The sequence below is a fragment of the Leptidea sinapis genome, chromosome 19 (assembly GCF_905404315.1).
Source record: "Leptidea sinapis chromosome 19, ilLepSina1.1, whole genome shotgun sequence".
NCBI classification, from domain to species: Eukaryota; Metazoa; Arthropoda; class Insecta; order Lepidoptera; family Pieridae; genus Leptidea; species Leptidea sinapis.
In genome coordinates this window covers 5,309,818-5,334,451 of record NC_066283.1, presented here as the reverse complement: position 1 = coordinate 5,334,451, position 24,634 = coordinate 5,309,818, and the positions used below count along the sequence as shown (strand labels likewise).

Sequence of the window (24,634 nt, the reverse complement as noted above, 5' to 3'; positions counted from 1 at the left end):
AGCTCTATGCCTGAAGTACAGTTCAGACAGAAAACTGTTAGGCGAGCTCTGTTTTCGTTGGACGTCAGGAAGTCGAGCGGGCCGGACGGCATTTCTCCAATCGTGCTTAGAACGTGTGCCCCTGAGTTGACGCCGGTGCTAACGCGTTTATTCCGGCACTCTTATTCTAAAGGCATAGTCCCTGACTCATGGAAGTCAGCCCTTGTCGATCCGATCCAAAAAAAAGGAGACAGTTCGGATCCGGCAAACTACAGGCCTATTGCTATTACCTCCCTGCTCTCCAAAATCATGGAGAGCATAATTAGCCGTCAGCTCTTAGTATATCTAGAGGGTCACCAGTTGATCAACGATCGACAATACGGGTTTCGCCATGGTCGGTCGGCAGGTGATCTTCTGCTATACCTAACACATAGATGGGCAGCGGCTATTGAAAGCAAGGGGGAAGGCCTGGCAGTTAGCCTGGATATAGCGAAGGCCTTTGATCGTGTATGGCACAAGGCGCTCCTCTCCAAACTTCCATCATTTGGGCTTCCCGAGAGCTTGTGCAAGTGGACCTCCAGCTTCCTCACTGGGCGCAGCATACAGGTCGTTGTCGACGGATATTGCTCGAACCCGAAGCCCGTGAATGCTGAAGTGCCCCAAGGCTGTGTGCTGTCTCCCACGCTGTTTCTTCTGCATATCAATGATATGTTGGACACCTCCAACATTCATTGCTATGCAGACGACAGCACTGGTGATGCCATATACACGGGCCATGCAGGTCTCTCTCGGGAAATCGTCGACCAGTGCCGGGAGAAACTTGTGTCTTCTATCAAGTCCTCTCTTGAGAAGGTCGCGGAATGGGGAAAATTGAACCTTGTCCAATTTAACCCCCAGAAGACTCAAGTTTGCGCGTTTACCACTAAAAAAAACCCCATTTGTCGTATCACCGCTCTTCGACAACACTTCCCTGAAAGCCTCGCCTAGTATCGGAATACTGGGTCTCGAAATCTCGAGCGATTGCCAATTTCGTGGTCATCTGGAAGGCAAAGCCAAATTGGCTTCAAAGAAACTGGGCGTCATTAATAGAGCACGGCAATACTTCAAGCCGGCCCACATACTAGCGCTCTACAAAGCGCAAGTCCGGCCACACATGGAGTATTGCTGTCATCTCTGGTCTGGCGCACCCCAGTATCAGCTCGATGACGAACCGCGTGCAACGCAGAGCAGCTCGAATTGTCGGGGACACAGTGCTCTGTAAACGGCTGGATCACTTGGCGTTGCGTAGAGACGTCGCTTCATTGTGTGTCTTCTACCGAATTTATCACGGGGAGTGTTCCGAGCTAAGAGCTGTTTAACCTGATTCCTGCCGCCATCACCATCTGGATGTGTGGCGGTCCTCCACAGTGCGGTATTCAAGGAGCTTTCTTCCACGTACTACAAAGCTGTGGAATGAACTTCCTTGTGCGGTGTTTCCGGGATGATACGACATGGGTACCTTCAAAAAAAGCGCGTACACCTTACTTTAGGCCGGCAACGCAACAAAAAAAAAACATGTGTTTAAATTATATAACAAATTGCCTGAGGACTTGAAAATACTGTCAAAGAAAATGTTTATACCAAGACTCTTTGAAAATAATTTTAATAGTTTAAATGAATATTTAAATAAGTGTTAAGTTTTTGCATGCTTTTGATATAAGCTGGATAGAGGACACATTGTAATATTTAAAATCTGGACATATTCTATTCTTAAGCAAAATAAATAATCTCATTTGAAAGTTTCTGCTAAAACGCGCGGTTGGAATAAAGCAGTAATAGCATATTCTAAGACAAAATCGCGTGTTATATAAGAATTTCTTTAACTGTCAATTACTACCGTTGAATTTTACTCATATAAATAACAGAAACATTAAATAACTTCTGTGTAATTCTTGGGCCAATAATAGGAACCGGCAACCTTCTTGTGATTCCGAATGGCGAAATTGACTTACCATCAAAATAGTCCGTCTTTTTCCATTACAAAAGGGAAGTTGCCGCTCTTCCTCTAATCGCTGATTCCTATTGCGAATCGAATCGAAATTATTGATTTCATTTATCCGAAAATTCGATACTTCGCGTGTTCTTTTTTCGAAAATGATGACAATATTTCCATGCATGTTTGAGAAAAGTAATTTAAACTCTCATAATTGAATCCTTTAGAATTATTTTGTAGTCAATTAAATCACCAGTATCTTATCAAAAACAAGCAGCTCCTAGTTTTGATATTTTTTTTGATAACCGTGAATTAACGGCACTGGCATAAAATTACGATTTTTCATATACATACGATCATTTTAATTAGTTAAGGTTCCTGTAAATCTTTTCCAGCTGTGCTCTCTTGGAATTGTGGAATGATGGTACACCCGCTCTTGACCTGCCAGGGCTGCTGGCTTATCGTAATGGTGACGACAGGCCTTCGACCATGACGTTACCAGATTCTGCAGAACCAGCTCTTAAAGGACTGCTGCACTCCATGACTGAACGCAACCCAAAAGACAGGAAGAGTGCTGAGATTTACCTTGATGAAGCGAGGGGCACGTAAGTTGTTATCCTATTATATTAATATTAATTTGACTAGAGGGTAGAAACTTGTTGTCTTTTAAGTGCCTCGGTTATTACCATTTTATGTTTTTTATTCATAATTAATATTAAATTTCAAATGTGCATGAGGGGGTGTTGGACACTCATGTACGGAAGTGAAAGTTGGGTATGGCAGAAGAAACATAAAAGCAGAATAAATGCAGTTGAGATGAGAGCGTTGAGAAGTATGATAGGAGTTAAACTGAATGACAGGATAAGAAATAGTGAGATAAGGAAACGTTGTGGTCTGAAAGATGTTGTGACAAAAATTGAGAAAGGTATGCTGAGATGGTTTGGACATGTCGAGAGAATGCGGACGTTTCAAGATCAAATCAGGGACGTCTTGAAAAAAGGCCAGGTCAAGAGTGCCCTAAACTGGAGAGCATGTATGAAAGGAATAATGAAAGTAGACGAAGCGAAACAAGTATGTAAGGATGGTAGCAAGTGGAAAGATGTGGTCTCTGCCTACCCCTACGGGAAAGAGGCGTGATTTTATGTATGTATGTATGTTATTTCAAACGTAGGTATTCAATTATTATAGGGTTACAGTTAATTTATTCATTAATTATAAGCCACCTTTTGCGTATAAATTTGAAAACGTTAAAACTTGTAACATCGTCCGGGAGTTTACTATCAACCCGAGAGCTTAAGGTGTGTGTTATGCGGGAATCTTTTTCCAGGCTATGTAGGACTACTATGTCGCTTCTTATACAGATTTAAGTAAACTCGGCTGTATAATGCCATCTGTAGTATTAGGAGGCTCACGCGTACTATATTTTCACAGTATAAGGGCTTTTAAAGCGGCGTCTTTTCCTGCAACCTCTCTCTCTCTAGTCATTCCCTCATGACTGAGGATCGTGGTCATCAACAAGTGGTCCACACTTGGAGTGAACTATTTGTTTCTGTCGGCTTCTGTCCATCGCGGCCCTGACAACGGAGCTAAACCTCGAAGACCTGGTGTCTTTTATTTGGTCGGTCCTTTTGGCCTCGGACTCGCTTGCCATTTGTGTTCCCAACTACGATCAATTCTCCAGGCTCTCATTACCCCTTCGCATTATGTGGCCAAATACGAAAGAATTCGTTGGTGGAATATCGTGGATCTGCCACCTAGCAGCGTGTAATTTGTGTTGGCCCGAGAATTTTAATAGATCATCTTTGGTTGTGGTATTTTTCATTACATAATCTGCAAGGAGCTTGATTATTTTATGGAAGAGGAGGACAAACTAATATACATAAGGGTCAACTGATGCTATGTGGTCTCCGCAATCCTTATTAAACCGTCTCTTGTAACATCAGAGGAATCAAATGACCGCAGTTAGCATCGAGTTAATATACATAATATGCACACGAAAACTAAACTGGGCGAGCCAATAGTTCAATTGCGGTACGAACGCTTCTGTCTTTCTTTTCCATTTAATATGCAGCAATAAACTTCCGAATGGTACTAATGCAGCTAGAATTAAAATAAATGTAATAGTAGTTGTGATCTACAGTGAACGATGCTATCCCAGAATGTCTATGCGTTTCTCCATATTATCTTTTTCTATCCCATAAACAATTTTAGATTGAAACTGCATGATTTTTAATTTTTCTTGCAGCCTATTTTAATATTTCGTGTGGTTTTTCCTATTACAGATTATTCCCCGAATACTTTTACTCATTCCTGCAATCGTATATTCTTATATTCTCCGCTCAGCCGATACTGCCTGCGGACGAAAAAATATCCCGAATACACCAAGATATAAAGAGCATTATCAAGATATTCACGCAACCCTCGAACGCAAAGAACTATAAAGACCTGGTGGATGAGACCACGGAGAAGAAAGAGACTGAAACGTTGGTGCAGGAAGGGTTTAGGGTGATGACGGTGAATGTGGCTGATGTGGATGATGAAGTACAAGCTCAGAAGGTCCATCAGGGACCGGACAGTGAAGGATTAATCCTGATAACGTCATTGGTGACGTCATGCATTCGGGGCTTGCATCATTGCACGTCGAAGCTCCAGTGTTTGGAAATTCTGCAGATTTTATGCGAGAATTCCAGTTCGGAAACTATTTTGGATAGGATTTTACCGTATATTGTAAGTAAAAACGTAACAAGTAAGAAGTCTAATTTTTTATTTATTTAAGTGCAATGATTGTGATCATTATGTAAATTTTGAATCTACCTTCTTCTTTTTTGACTGGTAGAGTTTCTTTAGTCAGAACAAAGGCAAAGTTTATACGCTCAAGTTAAGACTTTTGACGTGTTCGGATCTTGTTTAGAGATTTAATTGACAGCAGAAATAAAAAGCGTGAATGTGGGGTAATTGAGCCCAGGATCAAATTAGTTTCCTTTTTAGGCACACACTACACTTCAAAATAGGGTGGTGGTTATCAATGGACACCATTGGGATTTATATTCGTTAAACAGGGCTTTTTGATATAAGAGGGGGCAAAAGGGCAAGAGGCTCACGCGTTGGGAAGTAAAATCCAACCCCCCAAGGATGAGAATGAGATATGTGTTGCTGGCCAGTTGGGATACTCCCAAGCTAGCTAGAAGGTCCCTCAGCACTTGATTGCCAAAGTGGCTGTGCGTGGCAAAAAGTGTCTTGCAAATCGCGTAGTTATGAAATGCCAGACGTCACTTGAAATAACCCATGGCCCCCGTATCCAAAGAGATCTTGTAATTTGCCTCCATCAGGCCTTCGATCTGCAGCTCTTTATGCGTAGCGAGCGCGAGCATAGTCTAATCAGCAATATTTTTCCAGTCTGCTCTGCAACTTGCCTCCCTAAGAAGACCGAGCTTCTCAGTTACCCATTGACACTTTTTATTGATATATTGTCAGGCTTTTGTGCCCAAAAATTAACCCCTAAGAGACGTATGACTCCGCTCCCTCGGTCCGTCTGCCAGCGGGCTCTGTCTCATAAATTGCATTATTAAGCTGAAATTTTAACAGAGTGTAGGATAGGTATACCATTGCTGCTATATCAATAAAAATATAAAACATTGGTTCATAAACGTATTGAAAATTTACATAAGTGTTATATCGTGTACAATGGTATGGACCCTTTATGGATCATTCACAATATTTTGATATTTTAGAGGGGGAGAACACGGGCAAGTGGCTTAACTGGTGGAAAGTTAAAACTAACCACCTGTGGACATCCGAAACACTACAGGTTAGAGAAAAGGACGAGAACGGAAGGTCCTTAAGCCGAATCACATCTTACGTGAATACTGCAACTAGTAGATGATACTACTGATGAGAATAGCTGTCTGATGGTTTTTCGCGAATCAAACGCGAATAATTAAGCATCCAATGGTCAAAGGCCCAACCCAATGAATACAGTAGTATTTGCGTGATTGCACTTCAAAAATGGTCGTTTTTGTATAACGTCTTTGCATTAGATCTACCTGTCGCACGCGCCGGAGCCCCGCGTGCGCGCTGCCGCAGTCTGGTGCGTGACGCGCTGCGTGTCGTGCGTGACGTCACTGCCGCCGCAGGACTGCAACGTGTTCCCGGAGTACATCCTGCCGGAGCTGGCGCCGAGGGCTTCCGACTCCGCATTGCCTGTACGGATCGCTTATGCCAACAACATTGGTAGGTATTTAATCACATTTTTGAAGTTATACTTCTTTTGGCGCGTTAGGGAAAAATTATCGCAATGAATTTTTATGATGCGCGTGCACACCGTCACGCAAATTCGACACCCTGACGTTAGCTGGTGAACTAGAACATTTGTATCATACTTAAGTTACCAAGCCTCTTGTAACTCATATCATTATGTCTACTGAACCATAACCAATGGAATCGAGAATTAAATCAATTTCTATATAATATAATTTCAATTTATGTACAAGTTTTAAAATATAAAACTCTCAACTCAGAGTTGAACAAAGCATACAAGATTTTGGGACGATACGTCACTCGAACGGTTAGCTCAGTTTCGAGAACACTGGCACGGAACGCAAGAGGTCGTGGGTTCGAGTCCCGCATCGTTAATAAAATTTTGTTTTCAAATTTTATTTGTTAATTAATCTTTGACGTGGAGGTTATCACTTTATAACAAATTGTATAAAAATAATTCAATTACACGCTAGTTTGTTTTAACAATATTGTTTTTTCTACGAACGAAGTGAAAACGGTGAAAATTTTTTAAGGGTTTTTTTATAACGCTAAAGAAGAATAAATTCTAGAGTGCGTATATAAGTACTATACTTTTTTTATGGCATCAGTTGGACAAACTAGCGGTATTAGTATTTAGAGTGAGAAGTGAAGTTGATCTAGGCGGTAAGGTAGTAAGGCGGCGAGAGTTTGCCTTATTTTTAATGTCATATTTATTATTAAATGTTTTTCTTTCTGTTAAAAGGCATAAAAAGGCATATATTTTCTCAAAATTGATTCCTTTAGAATTCTTTTTGATGTCATTTCTAATATACTAGATACTACTACCGCTTCGGAAACGAATGGCGCTCTGAGAGAGAAGAAGCGGCGCAAGAAATTCTCCCAGCATTCTTTTTTTTGCGCTCTTTTCAATAAAAATATACAGGTTGGGTTGGTTAGCAGCTATTCGTGTTAAAATTTAACATATTTGGGACTTTTTATGTAGGTAAGGTATTTGACAAAAAGTCATAGAGACAAAATGGCAAAATGTCAGAGAGCCATGGAAAGGATTATTCTAGGGATAAAGCGAAAAGACAAAGTCAGAAATATAGACATCCTATTATGTACTGACCAATCGAAATGGAGACAGACTGGATATTTGCTCCGTTGTCAGCAAGAAAAATGGAGCAAACAAGTGACTGTCTGGTACCCAAGAAATGGGCATAGGAGCCGAGGTCGAAAAGAGTTTAGGAGTTCCATTGATCATCGTATTCGATAATTACTTCACCACAACGACATTACGGTAGGTGACTCAAATATCCGGATAGCATATAAAAGATTCGGCCTGAATAGTTCCGTTACTGTGTCATGGATCCCATTATCAGAACCTAACCAAACTCTCATCAAACTACCCTTGAAGTATATCCTTTCCAATATAAAAAGAATCATCGAAATCGGTTGGCGTCATATTGAGTTATTCGTCCATTTGTCGCGCACTAATGGAAATTTAAGACTTTTATGGTTATCTCATGCTATTGTCAGTACTGGTCCAATTTGGTCCGGTGACCACAGGGAAAGTACCAGCTTTCAAATGAAAAAAGAATTATCAAAATCGGTTCACCCAGTCGAAAGTTGTGAGGTAACAAACATAAAAAAAAAACAAACAAATTGAAAACGTCCTCCTTTTTGAAGTCGACTGAAAAAGTCGCAGAAGTTAACGTGTGTCCTTTAATACCTCTAGATTTGATAATATGAACATAGCCACATGCGTGCATCAAGGCTAGTCGGGAAGATGGTCTAGTTACTAGAGGCCCCGCGCTCCAAGTAATTTGCTAAAGTTGCAAATTTTTGAGAAAACTTATGCATATATGTTGTATTACCAAAGTTATAAATTTTTTATTTAACTACTAGCTGACCCGGCAAACGTTGTTTTGCCATATAAAGTATAATTCACGCGATAGTTTTATAAGTAATAAAATATTGCCTATATTATAGCCTGTACATCATTTTGTTCTATTGTCAATAGTTTTTGCAGCGCACGCAAAAATAGGTTTTCGATTTTACACCTTGTGTTACAAAATAGCAATTTTATTACGGATCCCTAATTTTGAAAAAAAAAAAACAAACAGAGCCTATAGCCTTCCTCGATAAATGGACTACCTAACACTGAAAGAATCATTCAAATCGGACCAGTAGTACCAGAGATTAGCGCGTTCAAACAAACAAACACTGCAGCTTTATAATATTATTATATATATATTAGTATAGATTATGTCAAATTAGTGCTAAGCTTTGTACATATGTACTTTTGTCATGTCTAAACTAAGTAGATAAACAAATCAAAACATAATTTTAAAATACGTTATGTATGTCATATTGATTATTGTAACTTGAGACTTCTTATATTTTTTCTGACCTTATATGTTTCTTCTGTTGAACCAGTTTTAGCAAATATTATAATGTGATATCGTCTTTCAATTTGCATTTTAATTGGAATGAGTGGATAAAAATGGATTATGATAATTTTGTTAGTGTATAATTATAATTAGATTCTTAAATTTTTAAGTATTTTATTGATAATAAATACAAATTTAACTTGTACCAAAATACATGGACGATGCGGTGCCCGAACCCGCCCTTGGGTTGCGACCGAGCGCTGTTACTGAATTGGTATCAACCCGAACAACTCCTTTGAGCACGCCCCGTGATATATGCGGTAGAAGAAGCAGAGAGAGTTTATACTCTCTCTGCTTCTTAATCCCAGAAATGAGGGCTATTATCACTTTAAAATAACAAATTGTTTAGATTTCAAAGAGCGAAATCTCAAGTCAATTTCCTAATATGCAATTATTGGGGTTGAGCACGTTATCAACTGTAAAGATGATCCTGTAGCCACAACCCGTGAGTTGAACAAGGTATACCGAAATTTTGGTCGATGCGTCACTCGGACGGTTGGCTCAGTTGGTAAGAGCGCTCGGACAGAGCCCGCAAAGCGTGGATTTGAGTCCCGCATACAAAGATACAGCAATAAATAGTCTACTGATAATTATGTCGCTGTACATCGAATTGCACAATTCATATTTAAAATTAACTTTTTACGTTTTAAGGTAATTTTATTATCTTTATTTAGTTTGTGTATTTTTTATTATTATTAATATAAACAGCTCTAAATATCTATTAAAACGCTTGATTTCTTCTGTTTCATAATTAGTGTCTTTTTTTTAATTATCCTGTTGATTCTGGTGATGATAAGGCAAAAGTAATAAACATATTGTATGGTCCTATAGCAAGATTTTCGATTTACTTGAAGTTGGTGAATACGATTTTGATGAAAATTACATAAATTACTAACTAGCTTAACTTATTTTTATGGAATAGGAGGACAAACGAGCGTACGGGTCACCTGGTGTTAAGTGATCACCGCCGCCCATATTCTTTTGCAACACCACACGAATCACAGGACCGTTGCCGGCCTTTAATGAAGGTGTACCCAGTCGTATCGTCCCGGAAACCGCACCAGGAAGCTCATTCCGCAGCTTTATAGTACGTGGAAGGAAGTTCCTTGCAAACCGCACTATGGAGGACTATCCAGATGGTAGGGATGATATCCTAACATGTGGCGTGTCGTGCGTAGGTGGAATTTGGCAGTAAATCGTGTGATTTATCTATTTAGATTTAAATTTATTTATTTATTGAATTATTAGTTCATAATTACTTTATTAAGATAAAAAAAAAAACAAATCCACATCACCACAATCAAACACATCCGGTAAATCAATCACACGAAGTGGCAAGACATGGCATTGACAAGTGTCACACTGACAGTTCACCATTACGAACGACGAATAGTGATCTATTATCGTGTCGCTCACCTCTATAGCAATGTTTCACTCGAAAATATGAAAACAGTCATCGCAACTGATGACGTATTCTTAGGACATTCACGTGTAGAGAATTCCAGGCGGAGTATATTATTATATCATGATTTTCATAAATTCAGACGAAGCTAATGTAAAGCATATAATAAAGATTCTAAAACAGTTAGCTTATTGCCAAAATTAAAAAACCCAATGTCCTAGTAACCATTACATCATCCAAACGAGTATTGTAATGAAAAATCCGTTTTCATTAAAACACTCGTTTGGATGATGTTATGGTAACTAGGACTGGCTTTTTCAATATTAGCAGTAAGCTAAGTGTTTCAGAATATTTTATAGAGGATTCATATTATGGGTGTAGATAAAGTCTTGTATGCAACTGTTCACCCATTCGTGTTTTAATATTCCTTATTACACGAATGTTGCATGAATAACTATTAAATAATGTCAAATCTACAGCGAAACTAGCGGAGATAGCCGTCAGATTCCTGGACCAGACGCAGAACATGGTGGATAAGGAGGCTGCTAATATTAACTATGAGACGGAGCTGTCAGTGCTTCATGAGATGGTAAATATTATGCACCTGTTTATGATAGAACGTTGACTTGGAACTACAGTTAGCGCGCGTATTGAATGCAGTCGGGGCCGGGGTAAAGTGAAGGAGCATCTACCCCCACTGTCCGCTCGCACGCCTACAGTGTAGTGTTGTGCCGTAGTCGTCGCTTACCGTATTATCGCGGTAATACTAAAGTTGCGATTGCGTGTTTTTCTTTTGATTTTAATAATGACTTATGAGTCGAAAAAATCGAGTTTTTATTCATCTTCAACCATGAGTAATGGCGTCAAATGTTTTAGACATGTGTTTTGAAATATTCAAGAAAAAAAATTGAGATTTAATAATTAGTTTAAAATGGAAAACTTGAAGTATTGTTTAAATTCATCGACACACTCTTGATTATGGTCATCAATTATAATTAGGTCGCAGCAGTTATCTGTAGTTGTTTTTTCAATCACTTGAGCCTCTGTCCCGTCTGCCTCCTCTTATACAAAATATACAGCTATACAAAAAGCGATGAATTCTCAGCATGCCACAAGTATTTAAAGCTTAAAGTCTTAGATAATTTATACGTCTAGATCATATGTTCTCAACGTGGGCGATAACGCCCCCTTGTGGGCGTTTGAGACTTTCGGGGGGGGCAGTAGAAGACCCAGAGAAAATTAGGGGGCATTGAGATGGGGCGTGGGTAGATTAAAAAATATAGTCAAAAAAGGCAAAAAAATACACGAAAATACTCTAGAAAAAAACATATTCTCAAAGTGGGCGGTGAGCAAAATAAGGTTGAGAAACAATGGTCTAGATAGACTGTGACAGCTGTAAACGCAGTAACGTATCGCGAGTGTAAGACGCAGCTTGTCATGCACAGTTTTTTTTTAATGAGAGGGGGGCAAACGGGCGAGAGGCTCGCGTGATGACGGGGTGTGGTGAGGCAAACAAGCATGACATCCGCAAAACCAGGGGTCAAGAAATGCTTTGCCGGCCCATAAGTTGGGAGTATGCTCTTACCTTGAAGGTCCCTGAGTTGTATCGGTTCGGGAAAACAGCAGCCGGTAATTGATGCCACAAAGTGGCTGTACTAGGCAAGAAATTTCTTGAAAAACGCGCGGTTTTGGAAAGCTTGTAATAGTTATATATGTCACTGTTGTGTAATAAGGGGTATTAAAACCATTCGGATTTTAATATGTGGATTTATATGATATGATAATAGCACCACTGTTTTAATACCTAATTATCAACAGTTGCATACAAGACTTTATCTACACCTAGAATATTATGAATCCTCTAAAAGATTCTGAAACATTTAGCTTACTGCTTACATTAAGCCCATTAACAGTCAGTCTTAGTAGTTACCTAATATCATCCATTACTGATTATATACAAATAAAATAAGTGTTAAAGAAATAATTATTTATTTTATTAGTAATTTCCATTTGGATCATTAAAATTCACTTAAATATTATGTTCTTTTGCAGCGTTTTAAATATCTGGTGGTGTGCTGTCAAAACTTGAATCGCTCATTTTTTGTAAACAGAACAATAGAAATATCGATGAAAAATGGCAACCTACGGCTATTTCTTACGGCGCGCGACGTTCTTTTTTTTTTAAATTCATACAGATACCACGCATCGTGCAATAAGAATGTGGCTGTCTGTTGAAACTCTTTGCGCATGTAGGGATCGAAAAAAAACAAAGATGTATTGTTATGAAATTCAGTACAACACTCGTTTGGATGATGTAATGGTTATTAGAACACTGGGTATTTTAATGTTGGCAATAAGCTAACTGTTTCAGAATCTTTAATAGAGGATTTAAAGCATGGGTGTGGAGGAATTAATAAACCTGTCGTAGCGTATAAATTATCTAAGGTTAAAGTGTTTAATTTGTTAGGTACGATCGACGGTGTCGTATCTTCTGACGGACTCGCAGGCGGTGGTGAAGCGAGCGCTGGTTGAGAACGGCATTACAAAGCTGTGCGTCTTCTTTGGGAAGCAGAAAGGTATTAACTATAGCTATTGAAATTTACTTCCGAATTTTAGGTACAGTTATCGCGCGAGTTGAATGCAGTCGGGGCCTGAGGTAAAGAGCGGGAGTACCTCCCCCGCTGTCCGCACACATCGCCTCGCATGTCTACAGTGTAGGGCTGTGCCGTATTTAACAGTTTTCGTACGTAATGACTGATCCGAGTCCATCAGCTTCTGCTCCAAACAAAACGAGTTTTCATTCACCGCTAAGCACGACAAATGGCGAAAAAATTTTTAGACCCCATTATTGCCGTGTATGGAACAAATATTACTCGAGGTCAAAGGTCAAACAAATGAGTTTCTCGCAATTTTCATCAAAACGATCAGCTTTATCATAAAAGTACCCCAGACAATAATTTTAGATCATAAAATTATCTGTAATAAAAAATTGTCAATACTTTTATTCCTACCGTTTGAGATATAACGATTCAAACAACTTTTACAACTTTCTAAAAACAAACTTTTTCGAATATCATGGTTGATCGGACTATGAATCATTGTTTAAATTTATCGACACACTCTTGATTAAGGTCATTAAATATAATAAGGTCCCATCACTATCGCATTCCTGAACTCTGCATTCAACTCGCGAGTTATCTGTATCTAGTGATCAACTCAAATCATCTTTATGTGCAGGACAAGGTAACATAGTGTTGTTGACTTATAATTAATAGTTCTCACTCTCTAAATACATTCTCCATTTTTTTTTCTTATGTAATAAGGGACGAGATGGGCATGACGTTCAGCTGATGGAAATTGATAAACCCTACCCGTTACAATGTACGGCTCATCAATTGCGCACGTCACCTTGTAGCATAAGATGTTAAGTCTCATTTGCCCAGTAATTTCACTAGCTACGGCGCCCTTCAGACCGAAACACAGTAATGTTTACACATTACAGCTTCACGGCAGAAATAGGTGCCGTTGTAGTACCCATAACCTAGCCGGTATCAGTGCTGAAGGAGTCTCCCACTGTTGGTCCATGTTCAAAGCTAGCAGGATACCAATTTTTATAGGATCGGTTACAGTAGCCGATTTAGAAATTGAATTTTATACTACAGAGAAAACGAATTCTCCGCGATAAAATGAAGATACATTCCAACTTAAATAGATCGATAAAACTGTGTTGCAGTGATACGATAAACTTAAAAATTACAAACAACCACTTCTATTTATATACATTGCTCGCTTAAATGTCACTGCTTGTGGCGGCGACATGGGACGGGTCGTCCCCTTCCCTAAAATATGGTTGAGGGAGGCGATGGCTGGCTCATGCGTCATGCTCGTGAACGGGCGCTGCTTGTGGTGGCGGGGTGATCCTGTTGCCGGGACTCGGTTTCAGATTCTTAAAAGTTATTGTGTATATAATCAATGTATATGTATGGATATATACATGTTTATTTATTTATATCGCTTATAAAATGCTCACAGAATACCTTTATTGATTTATGGTGTATGTGGATGATGCAGCTACTGTACTCAATAACTTTTGTATTAATTTACAATTATTTTTTTTGACTTACTCGTGTAGAACATTGACTATTTGACGTTTGAGTGTGTTTGTTGCATCATTTTACATTTCTTGCTACTTCTTCTCATTAGCTCAACCCTTTACGAAGTAGCAGTAGATTCTATAAGAAAAATATTTTTTTTTGACATTCATAAGTGTCATTTTCGTGACCTACTTGAATAAACTGATTTCGATTTGATTTATGGTATAAGTGTGTCTGATCTCTATTATTGTCCAGCCAATGACGTGATCCTGTCACATATGGTGACGTTCCTCAACGACAAGGAGGAGGTGACCCTGCGAGGATGTTTCTTCGAGCGCGTGGTCGGAGTGGCTGCATACGTGGGCCAGCACGCAGCCACCATCCTACTGCCGCTGTTGCATCAGGTTCGTAGCTCCTTGAGTCCATATTCTAGAAGGCATCAAATCTAATGCTGTCATTATTCGCACAGTGCTAACAATACCCTCGATAATCATATTCACTTCCTCTGTAATCTAAATAAGAAAGTAATATTATAAGTGTTAATTTCTAGCGGGACAATTGTTGCCTTCATAAATGTACTACTACCCGGTTACATTATAAAGGAGGTCCCGGGTTCGAATCCGGTAGTTGCAAGCATTTATATGATGAATATGGATGTTTGTTTCCGAGTCATAGATGTTTATATGTATTTATGTATGTTTAAGTATATTGTATTAAATATTATATCGTTGTATTGCAACCCGTAACACAGGCTATATATGCCTAATTTGGGGTAATATAATTTATGTAAATAGTGTGTCAATATTATTATTACTATATCTGGACATGACGTCATATCGTCGCTTTTTTACGGTGTGCAAATCAAGCATCACTATCATCAAGAATTACATATTGAAAAACGATAGTCATATATCATACTTAATTAAAAAAAAAACAGGAGGTAAATAAAATTCTTACCGTTTCCGCAGTTAGTTATATATCATGTACTTAATCACTACTTACTCGCTTGTTATAGTCATTTGTGAAGCGACATGTTTCACTCAGCTGTGTCACTTCTAGTATTTAAATTTCTACTGTCATGACTCACGACAGACTGTCGAGACTCTGAGTTGACCAGTGACATCATTTATTAATCAATCATTGTCAATCCTTCGTTTTTTTGTATTTATCTTGTTTTATTATTTTGTCGATGCTTCTACATACAATAACATCTAAAACAATTGATTTACCTCAAAGAAAAATCCTTTGACTTTATTGTATTGACACAGTATATCTAATTTAAGATAAACTTTTACTTATTAGTTTTTACAAATCCACTTGAATATATAATTAACCTGTAAATTCAATGATAAACCGTCATTGTGTGTATCCTACCGCATTTATCACGGGGAGTATTCCGAAGAGCCTGATTCCGACCGCCAAATTCCACCTTATCAAGACACGCCGCAAGTTAGGATATCATCCCCACCATCTGGACGTGTGGTGTTCCTCCACAATGTGGTTTTCAATGAACTTTCGGTTAAAAAATAGTGTCCCGTAGCACGAATTATGAGTAATTGCTAGAGTTTTCGTCCACGATTATAATAATACCACTCTTATTACAAGGTAATGCACGGTGCATTACCTTGTTAATCCAGAGAATAAAGCATTATAAATATTGTAACCTAACCTCAAATTATGATATTTTTAAGGATTGGGACATTTTTATGGGGAGGAAAGAAAGGGAAACGCCTAGAATTCGTTTCTGGCACTCGCCGACCGTTGTCGCGGCCCGCTACGCTCGGTTCGTGCGTTGTTTTAACTGCTCTAACATAACCTAACCTAGCTAATTTGAATAAATTGTAGTTGTTAGAGCTTTGGGGATTGATGAAGATGAACAATGAACCCTTTTATAAATGTTTTCCTTTTATCTAAAAATAATTTCTGCCGTCTAATATCACAAACTATTTTTTACATTTCATTTCACTGTTTTTCATACAATTTATGGCTGTATGGGCTTGAACCCTTTGCCTGTCCTAACATTTTACGAAGAAACCAAAATCATTTCATAACAGTTTTTAGCCTCCTTCCGCGATGTCAGCGCTCATGTAGTGTTTATTTACGTGATTTACCTGTTTTAGGTTGGAATAGTTTTCGTTATTTTCTTGTAATAAGAGTGGTATCATTATAATCGTGGACTAAAGCTCTATCAACTACAATATTTTTTATCTACAAATTCGTGCTACGGGATACTAAGTCCAACCCCAGGTACCCTCAAAAAAATGCGCGTACACTTTTGCATGGGCCGGCAACGCTCCTACGATTTCTCTGGTGTTGCAAGAGAATGAAAATTTAAATGGATCGTAAAAAATAAATTAACATCTAAAGCCTATAATAATTTTAAAGATTATCTGAATGATAAAGATAGTTGGAATTAATGTTTCTAAATTTATTGTTAGTGAATATTGTTTTACTCATTTGAATGCTGTTGTAACTTTTGTACTTTATTCTGACTTGCACTAAATAACTTATACGGCCTTACAAATAAATTTTGTATAAAGTTATAACTGATGATAAACAAAGAAAATGCAAAATGTTTACAATATCGTTGACAACACTGTTAATACAATGATAATTCTGAAGTATTCCGAATGACAAGCTGCCTTGCAAATAAACGCGGGAAACGTTATACGTCCGAAACAAACCATTCGTAAGCAAAATGTCTATTACAGTGCTCCCAAATTAATAATGCGCATACAGATCTTCGCCACTTTTCGGCAACGGTCGTATTTCCCGACCGTCGGGAGACGATATCTATAAAGAGTGGTAAAATGCATTACTTTTGCATAATTTACTAGAATTATATTACAATAATAATAACAGGAGGGGTGTGTAATAGGAGCTCTATATAATTCCACATAGACTGAACACGTGCAGTCGGCACCAATACTTAAAGACGACTGGCTGACCTACAGTGGCAGTGACAGAGTGGCTACCACAGCCGACCGCCCGATTTGTTTTCGTATTGTGAACACATGATTTGACTCCTATTTCTTTCGTACAAGGTGCAAAATGTAAGTGCGTTGTTTAGGGCTCTTACGATTGAATGATTCGGGTGTTTCCGGGAATACGCCCATTAGCGAAATCTATATACGCATTATTAATTTGGGAGCACTGAAGTAAACATTTTACATATTCATGGTTTATGCTTAGTTATAACTTTATGCCAATTTTATTTGTAAGGCCGTTTAAGTTGTACACTGAAATAAGATTTTTTGAATTTGAATGTGGGCGGTGTTGATCACTTATAACATCAGGTGACGACACGTTTACTCGTTTGTGCTCTCGTTTACTCGTTTCCACACTTTTAACTTTTTGTTAGTTATCCTGTAAATATGTGTTTCAGGGTCTTACAGATCCGTCAGAGTGGATAATAGCCAAGGCGATAAGAGCCAACAGCAACTTGGCTGAACTCGGGCTGCTGCCGAAGCAAGCTCTGTGCTCTTTACTGGCGGAGACTGCCGTGTACCTAGCGCATCCTAACCTATGGGTAATTAGTAACAAATATTTAAAATGACAGGTAGTATTTTCTTTGAATAATGCGAGTGTTACACATTTACCAGTGGGAGGCTGCTTTGCACAGGATGCCGGCTAGATTACGGGTACCACAACGGTGCCTTTTCTGCCGTGAAGCGTTAATGTCTTACACATTTTTGTGTTTCGGTCTGAATCGCACCTTAGATAATGAAATTACTGGTCAAATGAGACTAAGGGCCTCGTTCACCATGTCCAAGTAAAGCTGTGATTAGTAACTTCTCAATTAACGTTAATTGGAAGCTACATGTTATGAGTATCTTTTGCCAATTTCACAAGCGAAAATTATGTCTTGAGTAACTACTGATTGGTTAAGTGAGTAATGAATCTATCACACGTCATATTCGTTCAATTTTACGTCAAATATCACTTGTCAAACGTCATTGCAGATTGTCATTTATGATTTTGTTAAATGTTGAGCGTTCATTTCACTGTTTAGCGCCAGATGTTTGTTTACCTTTGAAACTAGAAAACATCTGGAAATAGTATAATAGAGTTTTTGTCATTTAGTGGTTACTTGTGTGAATATTATTATTATGGTTAAAATTAAAAGAGAGAGAGAAGTGCATACTTTACACGAGAGGGATATTTTGGTATTATTAAATAGAAATATGGTGATATCTTGGAATTTAAATATACGCATACTTGGTATTTGTTCCATGGAAGAATAAACTTAACTCGTCCAATTGATGATCAATCAAATCGAATTAATCCATATCTAATAATTTATTTTTATGCTACCTCTGAAAAGATGCACAAATCAACAAATGATATTAATTTTTACTTGACAGTTACCATGCTAATTTGCAGAAGATGCGGCAAGTTAGTTACGGGACAGTTAATCTTAAGATTAGTGTTACTTTAAGGTCGTGAAATTCGCATGTTATGTTACTATTGACTTTACTCAGTGATTAGCTTACTTGATAGTTTACTTGAATGTGGTGAAAGAGGGCCTTGACATCTTATGTCTCAAGATGACAAGCGTAATTGTAGTGTCGCTCAGAATCTTTGGGTTTCACAAGAATCCTGAGCGGCACTGCATTTTAATGGGCAAGGCGTATCAGTTACCATAAACTGAACGTCTTGATCGTCTCTTCCTTTATTTTCATTTAAAAAAATCACACCTTCCTCCTTTGTTCTTGTGTTTGATTTATAAATGATTGACAGATACGTCACGAGGTTTGCGGTCTAGTGTCATGTGTTGCCAATCTACTAAACCCCATCGACGTGAACTGCAAGATACTGCCGCTGGTGTGGCCACATCTCAAACACAAACTAATACAGGTAAGGGGGCATGTATTTATTACTCCAGCGGATTTCGGCAATATTTTGTTCTCCCTCTTGGTAATATGTCGTGACTTGTGCTCGACCAACACTCCCTCCTCTAATCACTTACCGGCAGTGCCGACAGAATTGAAAACATGTTCTCCTGGTATCTATGCAGTAATACATCTTGCGAATGACATCAGAATATATTAAGGTGTACTCGCGTCATATGTAAAAGACAATCTCTTCTTCAATTATGATTTCCTGGTACCACTTTATAAAATTGTCTTAAGAATTTTTGATCAGGACGCGAGTTTAACATTTTATACCCATCCCAAGGAATGTGCTCAAGTCATTATTATCCGTACGCTGTTTAAACTATTTATGATATATTAAATAATGCGTTCGATTTTTATAGTGTCAAGCAAACTGGGAGGCTCCTTTGCTCAGGATGCCGGCTAGATTATAGATACTATAACGGCGCCTTTCTCTGCCGTGAAGCAGAAATGTGTGAGCATTATATTTTTGTTTCGGCAAATGAGACTTAACACCTTATGTCTCAAGGTAACGAGCGCAGGTTTTTGGGATTTTCAAGAAGCTGAGCGTCAGTAGATTGTAATGGGCAGGGCATATCAATTACCATCAGCTGAACGTTCTGCTCGTCTCGTATTGTCATAACAAAATGTGGATTAGGTGGAGAGAGCAGAATTGGTACTGGAGAGTCTTGCCGAACCGGTTCCGAGGAAGGTTCTGGATGCTGTGCTGAGACACGGAGACGTGGATAGACTTGTGCAGACCTTGCGGGAGAGGAAAAACGCAAGACTCAGGGTAAGTTGAACATTTTTTATGTTAAAAAGTGACGAGATAAGCAACAACTTAACCTGATACTGAATGAAATTCTGCCAATTACGAAAGTGTAGTTCATAAAGTTCAAAGTGTACCTAGTGCCAATAAAGGTACGAATCTTAAATGGCAACCACTTATAATTCCTTGTCACTCGCACACGTATCTCACAATCACGCACAATATCCTCCATCTGCCATCCCTCTTGCGCTGTGAGTTCCACCTGTTTTGCCTCCATTTTAGATTTATTTCTTTATATCTATGCACGAGTTTTACATCTTACTATCCGTTAATTAAGCTATTGTCAAACAGACAGCGAACAGAAAGCGTGGGGAAGGGTTTTCATTTTGTTATGTATAATGTCGTTTGAATGTATATAACTCTTGCTGCCGTATCCCACCTTCGCACGACACGCCACAAGTTAGGATATCATCCCCACCATCTGGATGTGTGGCGGTCCTCCACAGTGCGGTTTACAAGGAGCTTCCTCCCACGTACCTACTACAAAGCTGTGGAATTAACTTCCTTGTGCGGTGTTTCCGGGACGATACGACATGGGTACCTTCAAAAAAAGCGCGTACACCTTCCTTGAAGGCCGGCAACGCTACGGTGATTCCTCAGTTGTTGCAAGAGAATGTGGGCGGCGGTGATCACTTAACACCAGGTGACACGTACGCTCGTTTCTTCCTATTCCAGAAAAAACATCTAGTCACATAGTAAAGCGAAAGCAAACCGAATACGTGACAAACCGAAAGGCGTGTCACCGGTCCTAGATAAATCTATAAAGTTTGAATGAAATCTGACCGTTTAAATTGGGACAAAGTCGCGCCCGACCGAGTCAGTTACAAACATACAAGAGAAGCTAATAAAAAGCTTGTATAAATGGCTCTGCTATAAATCCTACTTCTCCACAGCTGAATACCTAAGTGATTGGACACCCTGGGACTAGATTATGATTATTTTATAGCAACAACAATGACTGTACAATATTGGATATTTTATTAAAAAGAGCGCAAAAAGTGTGCTGGAGGGTTTCTTGGGCCGTTTCTTCTCTCTCAGACCGCCATTTGTTTACGAAGCGGTGATAGTTTTTCAAGTGACATCAAAAAGGCATTTATTTTGAGAAAATTAAAGCCTTTATGTCTATCTATGCCAGTTACATTATTTTCTCAAAAGTATTTATAATTATTATACCTCACAAGTTTTTAATTGGACGTAGTTAAGCAGATATATCTTATATATAAAATTCTCGTGTCACAATTTTCGTTCCCGTACTCCTCCGAAACGGCTTGACCGATTCTCATGAAATTTTATGAGCATAATAAGTAGGTCTGAGAATCGGCCAACATCTATTTTTCATACCCCTAAGTAATAAGGGTTGTTCACCCTTAAAATTTTTTTTTACTAATTGGACGAAATTTTTTGTTTTAATTTTTTTATAATGTGGCATTAAAAAATACATACAACTTCAAATTTTCAACCATCTACGATCAACAGTTACTTTTGTATCGCGATTTTAATATCGGCAATACAACGTTTGCTGGGTCAGCTAGTAATATATAATATAATATTGACACACTTTTTACACAAATTATCTTGCCCCAAATTAAGCATAATATATAGCCTGTGTTATGGGTTACAAGACAATGATTTATTTAATACAATATACTTACTTAAACATACATAAATTCATATAAACATACATAAATACATTTAAACATCCATGACACGGAAACAAAGATCCATATTCATCATATAAATGCTTGCACCTACCGGGATTCGAACCCGGGACCTCTAGCTTAGTAGGTAGGATCGCTAACCACTCGGCTATACAGGTTGTCTGATAGGACTTAAACAACACTTTGGTCAAAATAGAGTTAAGTCTGCCATTATACTCTGTAATTCTGTCATGTAGTGAAAACCCTATTTTTAAAATGTACACGGAAACTGTTTTTTTTTTTTTGGATTTTATGTAGGATATTTATATGGATAAGATCTTTTAGAGCTGAAATTTCAAATGCCTATGACTCAAAAGTGCCTTTGTGTGGTTCGAGTCCTTTCTGCTTAACTACGTTCAATTATTATTAATTTATCAATAATTTGATGTTAAACGTTGCGTAGAGACGTCGCTTCATTGTGTGTCTTCTACCGCATTTATCACGCTGAGCTGTTTAACCTGATTCCTGCCGCCGAATTCCACCTTCGCACGACACGCCACAAGTTAGGATATCATCCCCACCATCTGGATGTGTGGGGGTGATAAACATTTTAAACAGAGCGGTTTTCAAGGAGCTTTCTCCCTCGTACTACAAAGCTGTGGAATGAGCTTCCTTGTGCGGTGTTTCCGGGACGATACGACATGGGTACCTTCAAAAAAAGCGCGTACACCTTCCTTAAAGGCCGGCAACGCTCTTGTGATTCCTCGGGTGTTGCAAGAGAATGTTGGCGGCGGTGATCACTTAACACCAGGTGACCCGCATGCTCGTTTGTCCTCCTATTCCATTAAAAAAAATGTACATAATGTGTATAGGACGCCTGTATTTAACATGTATATGTGGGATTTTTCAGGTGAAACAAGGCATGGCCCCCCAGTATTCTGATATGGGACAGCAATTAAAGAATCTATTTAGAAGACTGGGCTCTGACGGTATTTCATTTTTTATTTATTTGAACATCTGTTAGCAACAAAAAAAATGCAATATGAAACTGACACTGGGATAGCTGCAAACCACTTTTTATCAAAAAAGAAATATTAACGCTGCCCTCTTTGTATTTTCGGGATATGTGTGTGTGGCACTAAATACTCGCGCACGTACAACATAACGCATAACAAAAATCATCGGTTTCGTATTGCGGCGATCTGGCCCGCTTTTGTTTAGCGATAGAAGGCGTAGTTAACAGTATAAGAATAACTAAGGTATTTCGCCTTAATTGTCGATATTAAAACTAACTATGCACTTATATAAATTAATTATGAAACCAAAATTTATGAACGTTGCGGGAGAACCTGAGAGTTGAAGAAGATTTACCATCCATGCGTACTCAAACGGTTGGCTCAGTAGGTAAGAGCGCTCGGACAGAACCTGAGAGGTCGCCGGTTCGATTTCCGTATCGGTCATAAATTTTGGTTAGAAATTTAATTTGTATAATTAATCCTAAAAGTGAGGGTTCTCACTAAAATAAAATAATTTGTTTAGACTATGCAGTTAGTTCTAGTAGTAATTGTAAAATTATTAAGGAGTTTGTTGTCATTTCAGGTATGACTGAGCACGTGGAAAACCAGCTGCTGGCAATGAGTGCTCACCTTATTAAAATACAAAGTTCTGCTACTCAGGTATGCTACTGTAACGCGTGAGTCCTCCCTCACACGTGGGATCGTTGTTCAATAAAACAAAAGTTTTCACTTCTCATAATCTCTATTCATTTTATAACTTAATACATTTTAAACTATATTTTATACTAGCTGCCCCGACAGACTTTGTTCTGTAGATAATAAGAAAAATACTGTTTTATAGGAATTTGCCAATAATATTTCAAAACATCAATAATTATTTCGTAAAAAATGCTCCCTGTTGTTATAATGAAATTGTTTCACAGTCAAACGGTGCGTCACTAAATTCTCTCATAGAAGATATGTCCATACAAAACAAATATTGAAAATGAAAATAATTATTGGTCTCAAATCGAAATAAATACTATCCTATCTGTCATGTTGGAGTAGACTGCACTACATGAAGTAATCCCCATTAAAATCCGTTCATTAGTTTAGGAGTCCATTGAGCACAAACATTGTGACACGAGATTTATATATATTAAGATTGGGCTGAAGGCCGACCGTTCTTGCTTTACTTCATTCTCTAATCTGTCTCCTTCTCAATTACTATTCGATTATGTTCTCATTCACGCCAGTCTTCAAACTTTGAATCATTTATTCTTTAACTTTAGCTTGACGGCCAACCATAGAGCAATGAGTTCTTATATGCGGATGAGAACTCCTTGTTACACTATTATACGGATTTATTTAAGACACTTTCAGAATAAAGATTTATTGAACACATATATTGCAAGAAGGTCCGTTTCCCCAAGGTGTTTCAATTCCTAATATACAGTATATTATCGTCTGTGATACAATAAATTGTAATCCATATTATTGCTGCTACGAAATAACATTTATGAATTCTCTATGAAACGCCTTTTGATAGGCTTAAGTTTTCCGAACATTTACCATTGTAATTTATATTTTTTTTTACACTGTTGGAAAGTAGAGATATTAACGAACAGAAAACAGAAAAAAATAATAAAAATCCAACAAACTTGGTTTTTTGAATTTTTCACATAAATCTTGAGGTTATGTGCAATAATTGTAGATCTTTTTATTACCTACAACTTTGCGATTTGACTTTTTTCCATAGGACAGTTTTACCGGAAATCGAGATAAACCGTTTTCTACCTTAAAACACCCCTCCTTTTCCACTTCCCGACCTCAGATCGCCCGTAATTTATTTTTCCTTTCATCTTTATTATATTCTCTTCCGTTTGAAAGGCTTCAACACTGGTACATTACAATTACATGCGTTTTAATCCTTTAAAGAGTGTTTTATTTAAATTATTTTAATTTTCTAATCTGTACTGATAGCACATAACTGAAGCGCCGGGTCGCTTGGTGCTAGCGGGCGGAGGCCTATCGCGCTCCGTGCTACTCGACACGGGCTCCGAGCACGTCACGCCGACCCTCACCGACAGGACATATGCCTCAGGCCAGAACAGGTTGGAAAGAAATCAAATGACCATGATTCTAAATATATTGGCACTGAAA

The 24,634-nt window shown here is 38.3% G+C and overlaps 1 protein-coding gene across 3 annotated transcripts in view; it reads left to right on the top strand.

The window, feature by feature from the left end:
• Positions 1 to 24,634, top strand: part of LOC126969972 (phosphoinositide 3-kinase regulatory subunit 4) — an 84,440-nt gene that overhangs the window by 35,544 nt on the left and 24,262 nt on the right. For 2 of the 3 annotated variants that reach the window (XR_007730511.1, XM_050815613.1), the window contains exons 6-17: positions 2,347 to 2,556; positions 4,234 to 4,678; positions 5,989 to 6,181; positions 10,522 to 10,631; positions 12,510 to 12,618; positions 14,392 to 14,540; positions 17,522 to 17,665; positions 18,877 to 18,993; positions 19,669 to 19,803; positions 22,387 to 22,465; positions 23,076 to 23,152; positions 24,455 to 24,585. Coding sequence is in view for 1 of the 3 variants with exons in the window: in XM_050815613.1 (XP_050671570.1) it covers positions 2,347 to 2,556; positions 4,234 to 4,678; positions 5,989 to 6,181; positions 10,522 to 10,631; positions 12,510 to 12,618; positions 14,392 to 14,540; positions 17,522 to 17,665; positions 18,877 to 18,993; positions 19,669 to 19,803; positions 22,387 to 22,465; positions 23,076 to 23,152; positions 24,455 to 24,585 (1,899 nt within the window). In the remaining 2 variants the exon portion in view is untranslated. Of the gene's footprint in view, positions 1 to 2,346; positions 2,557 to 4,233; positions 4,679 to 5,988; positions 6,182 to 10,521; positions 10,632 to 12,509; positions 12,619 to 14,391; positions 14,541 to 17,521; positions 17,666 to 18,876; positions 18,994 to 19,668; positions 19,804 to 22,386; positions 22,466 to 23,075; positions 23,153 to 24,454; positions 24,586 to 24,634 lie in introns of those variants that run through there. The other variant, XM_050815614.1, reaches the window with a different exon arrangement.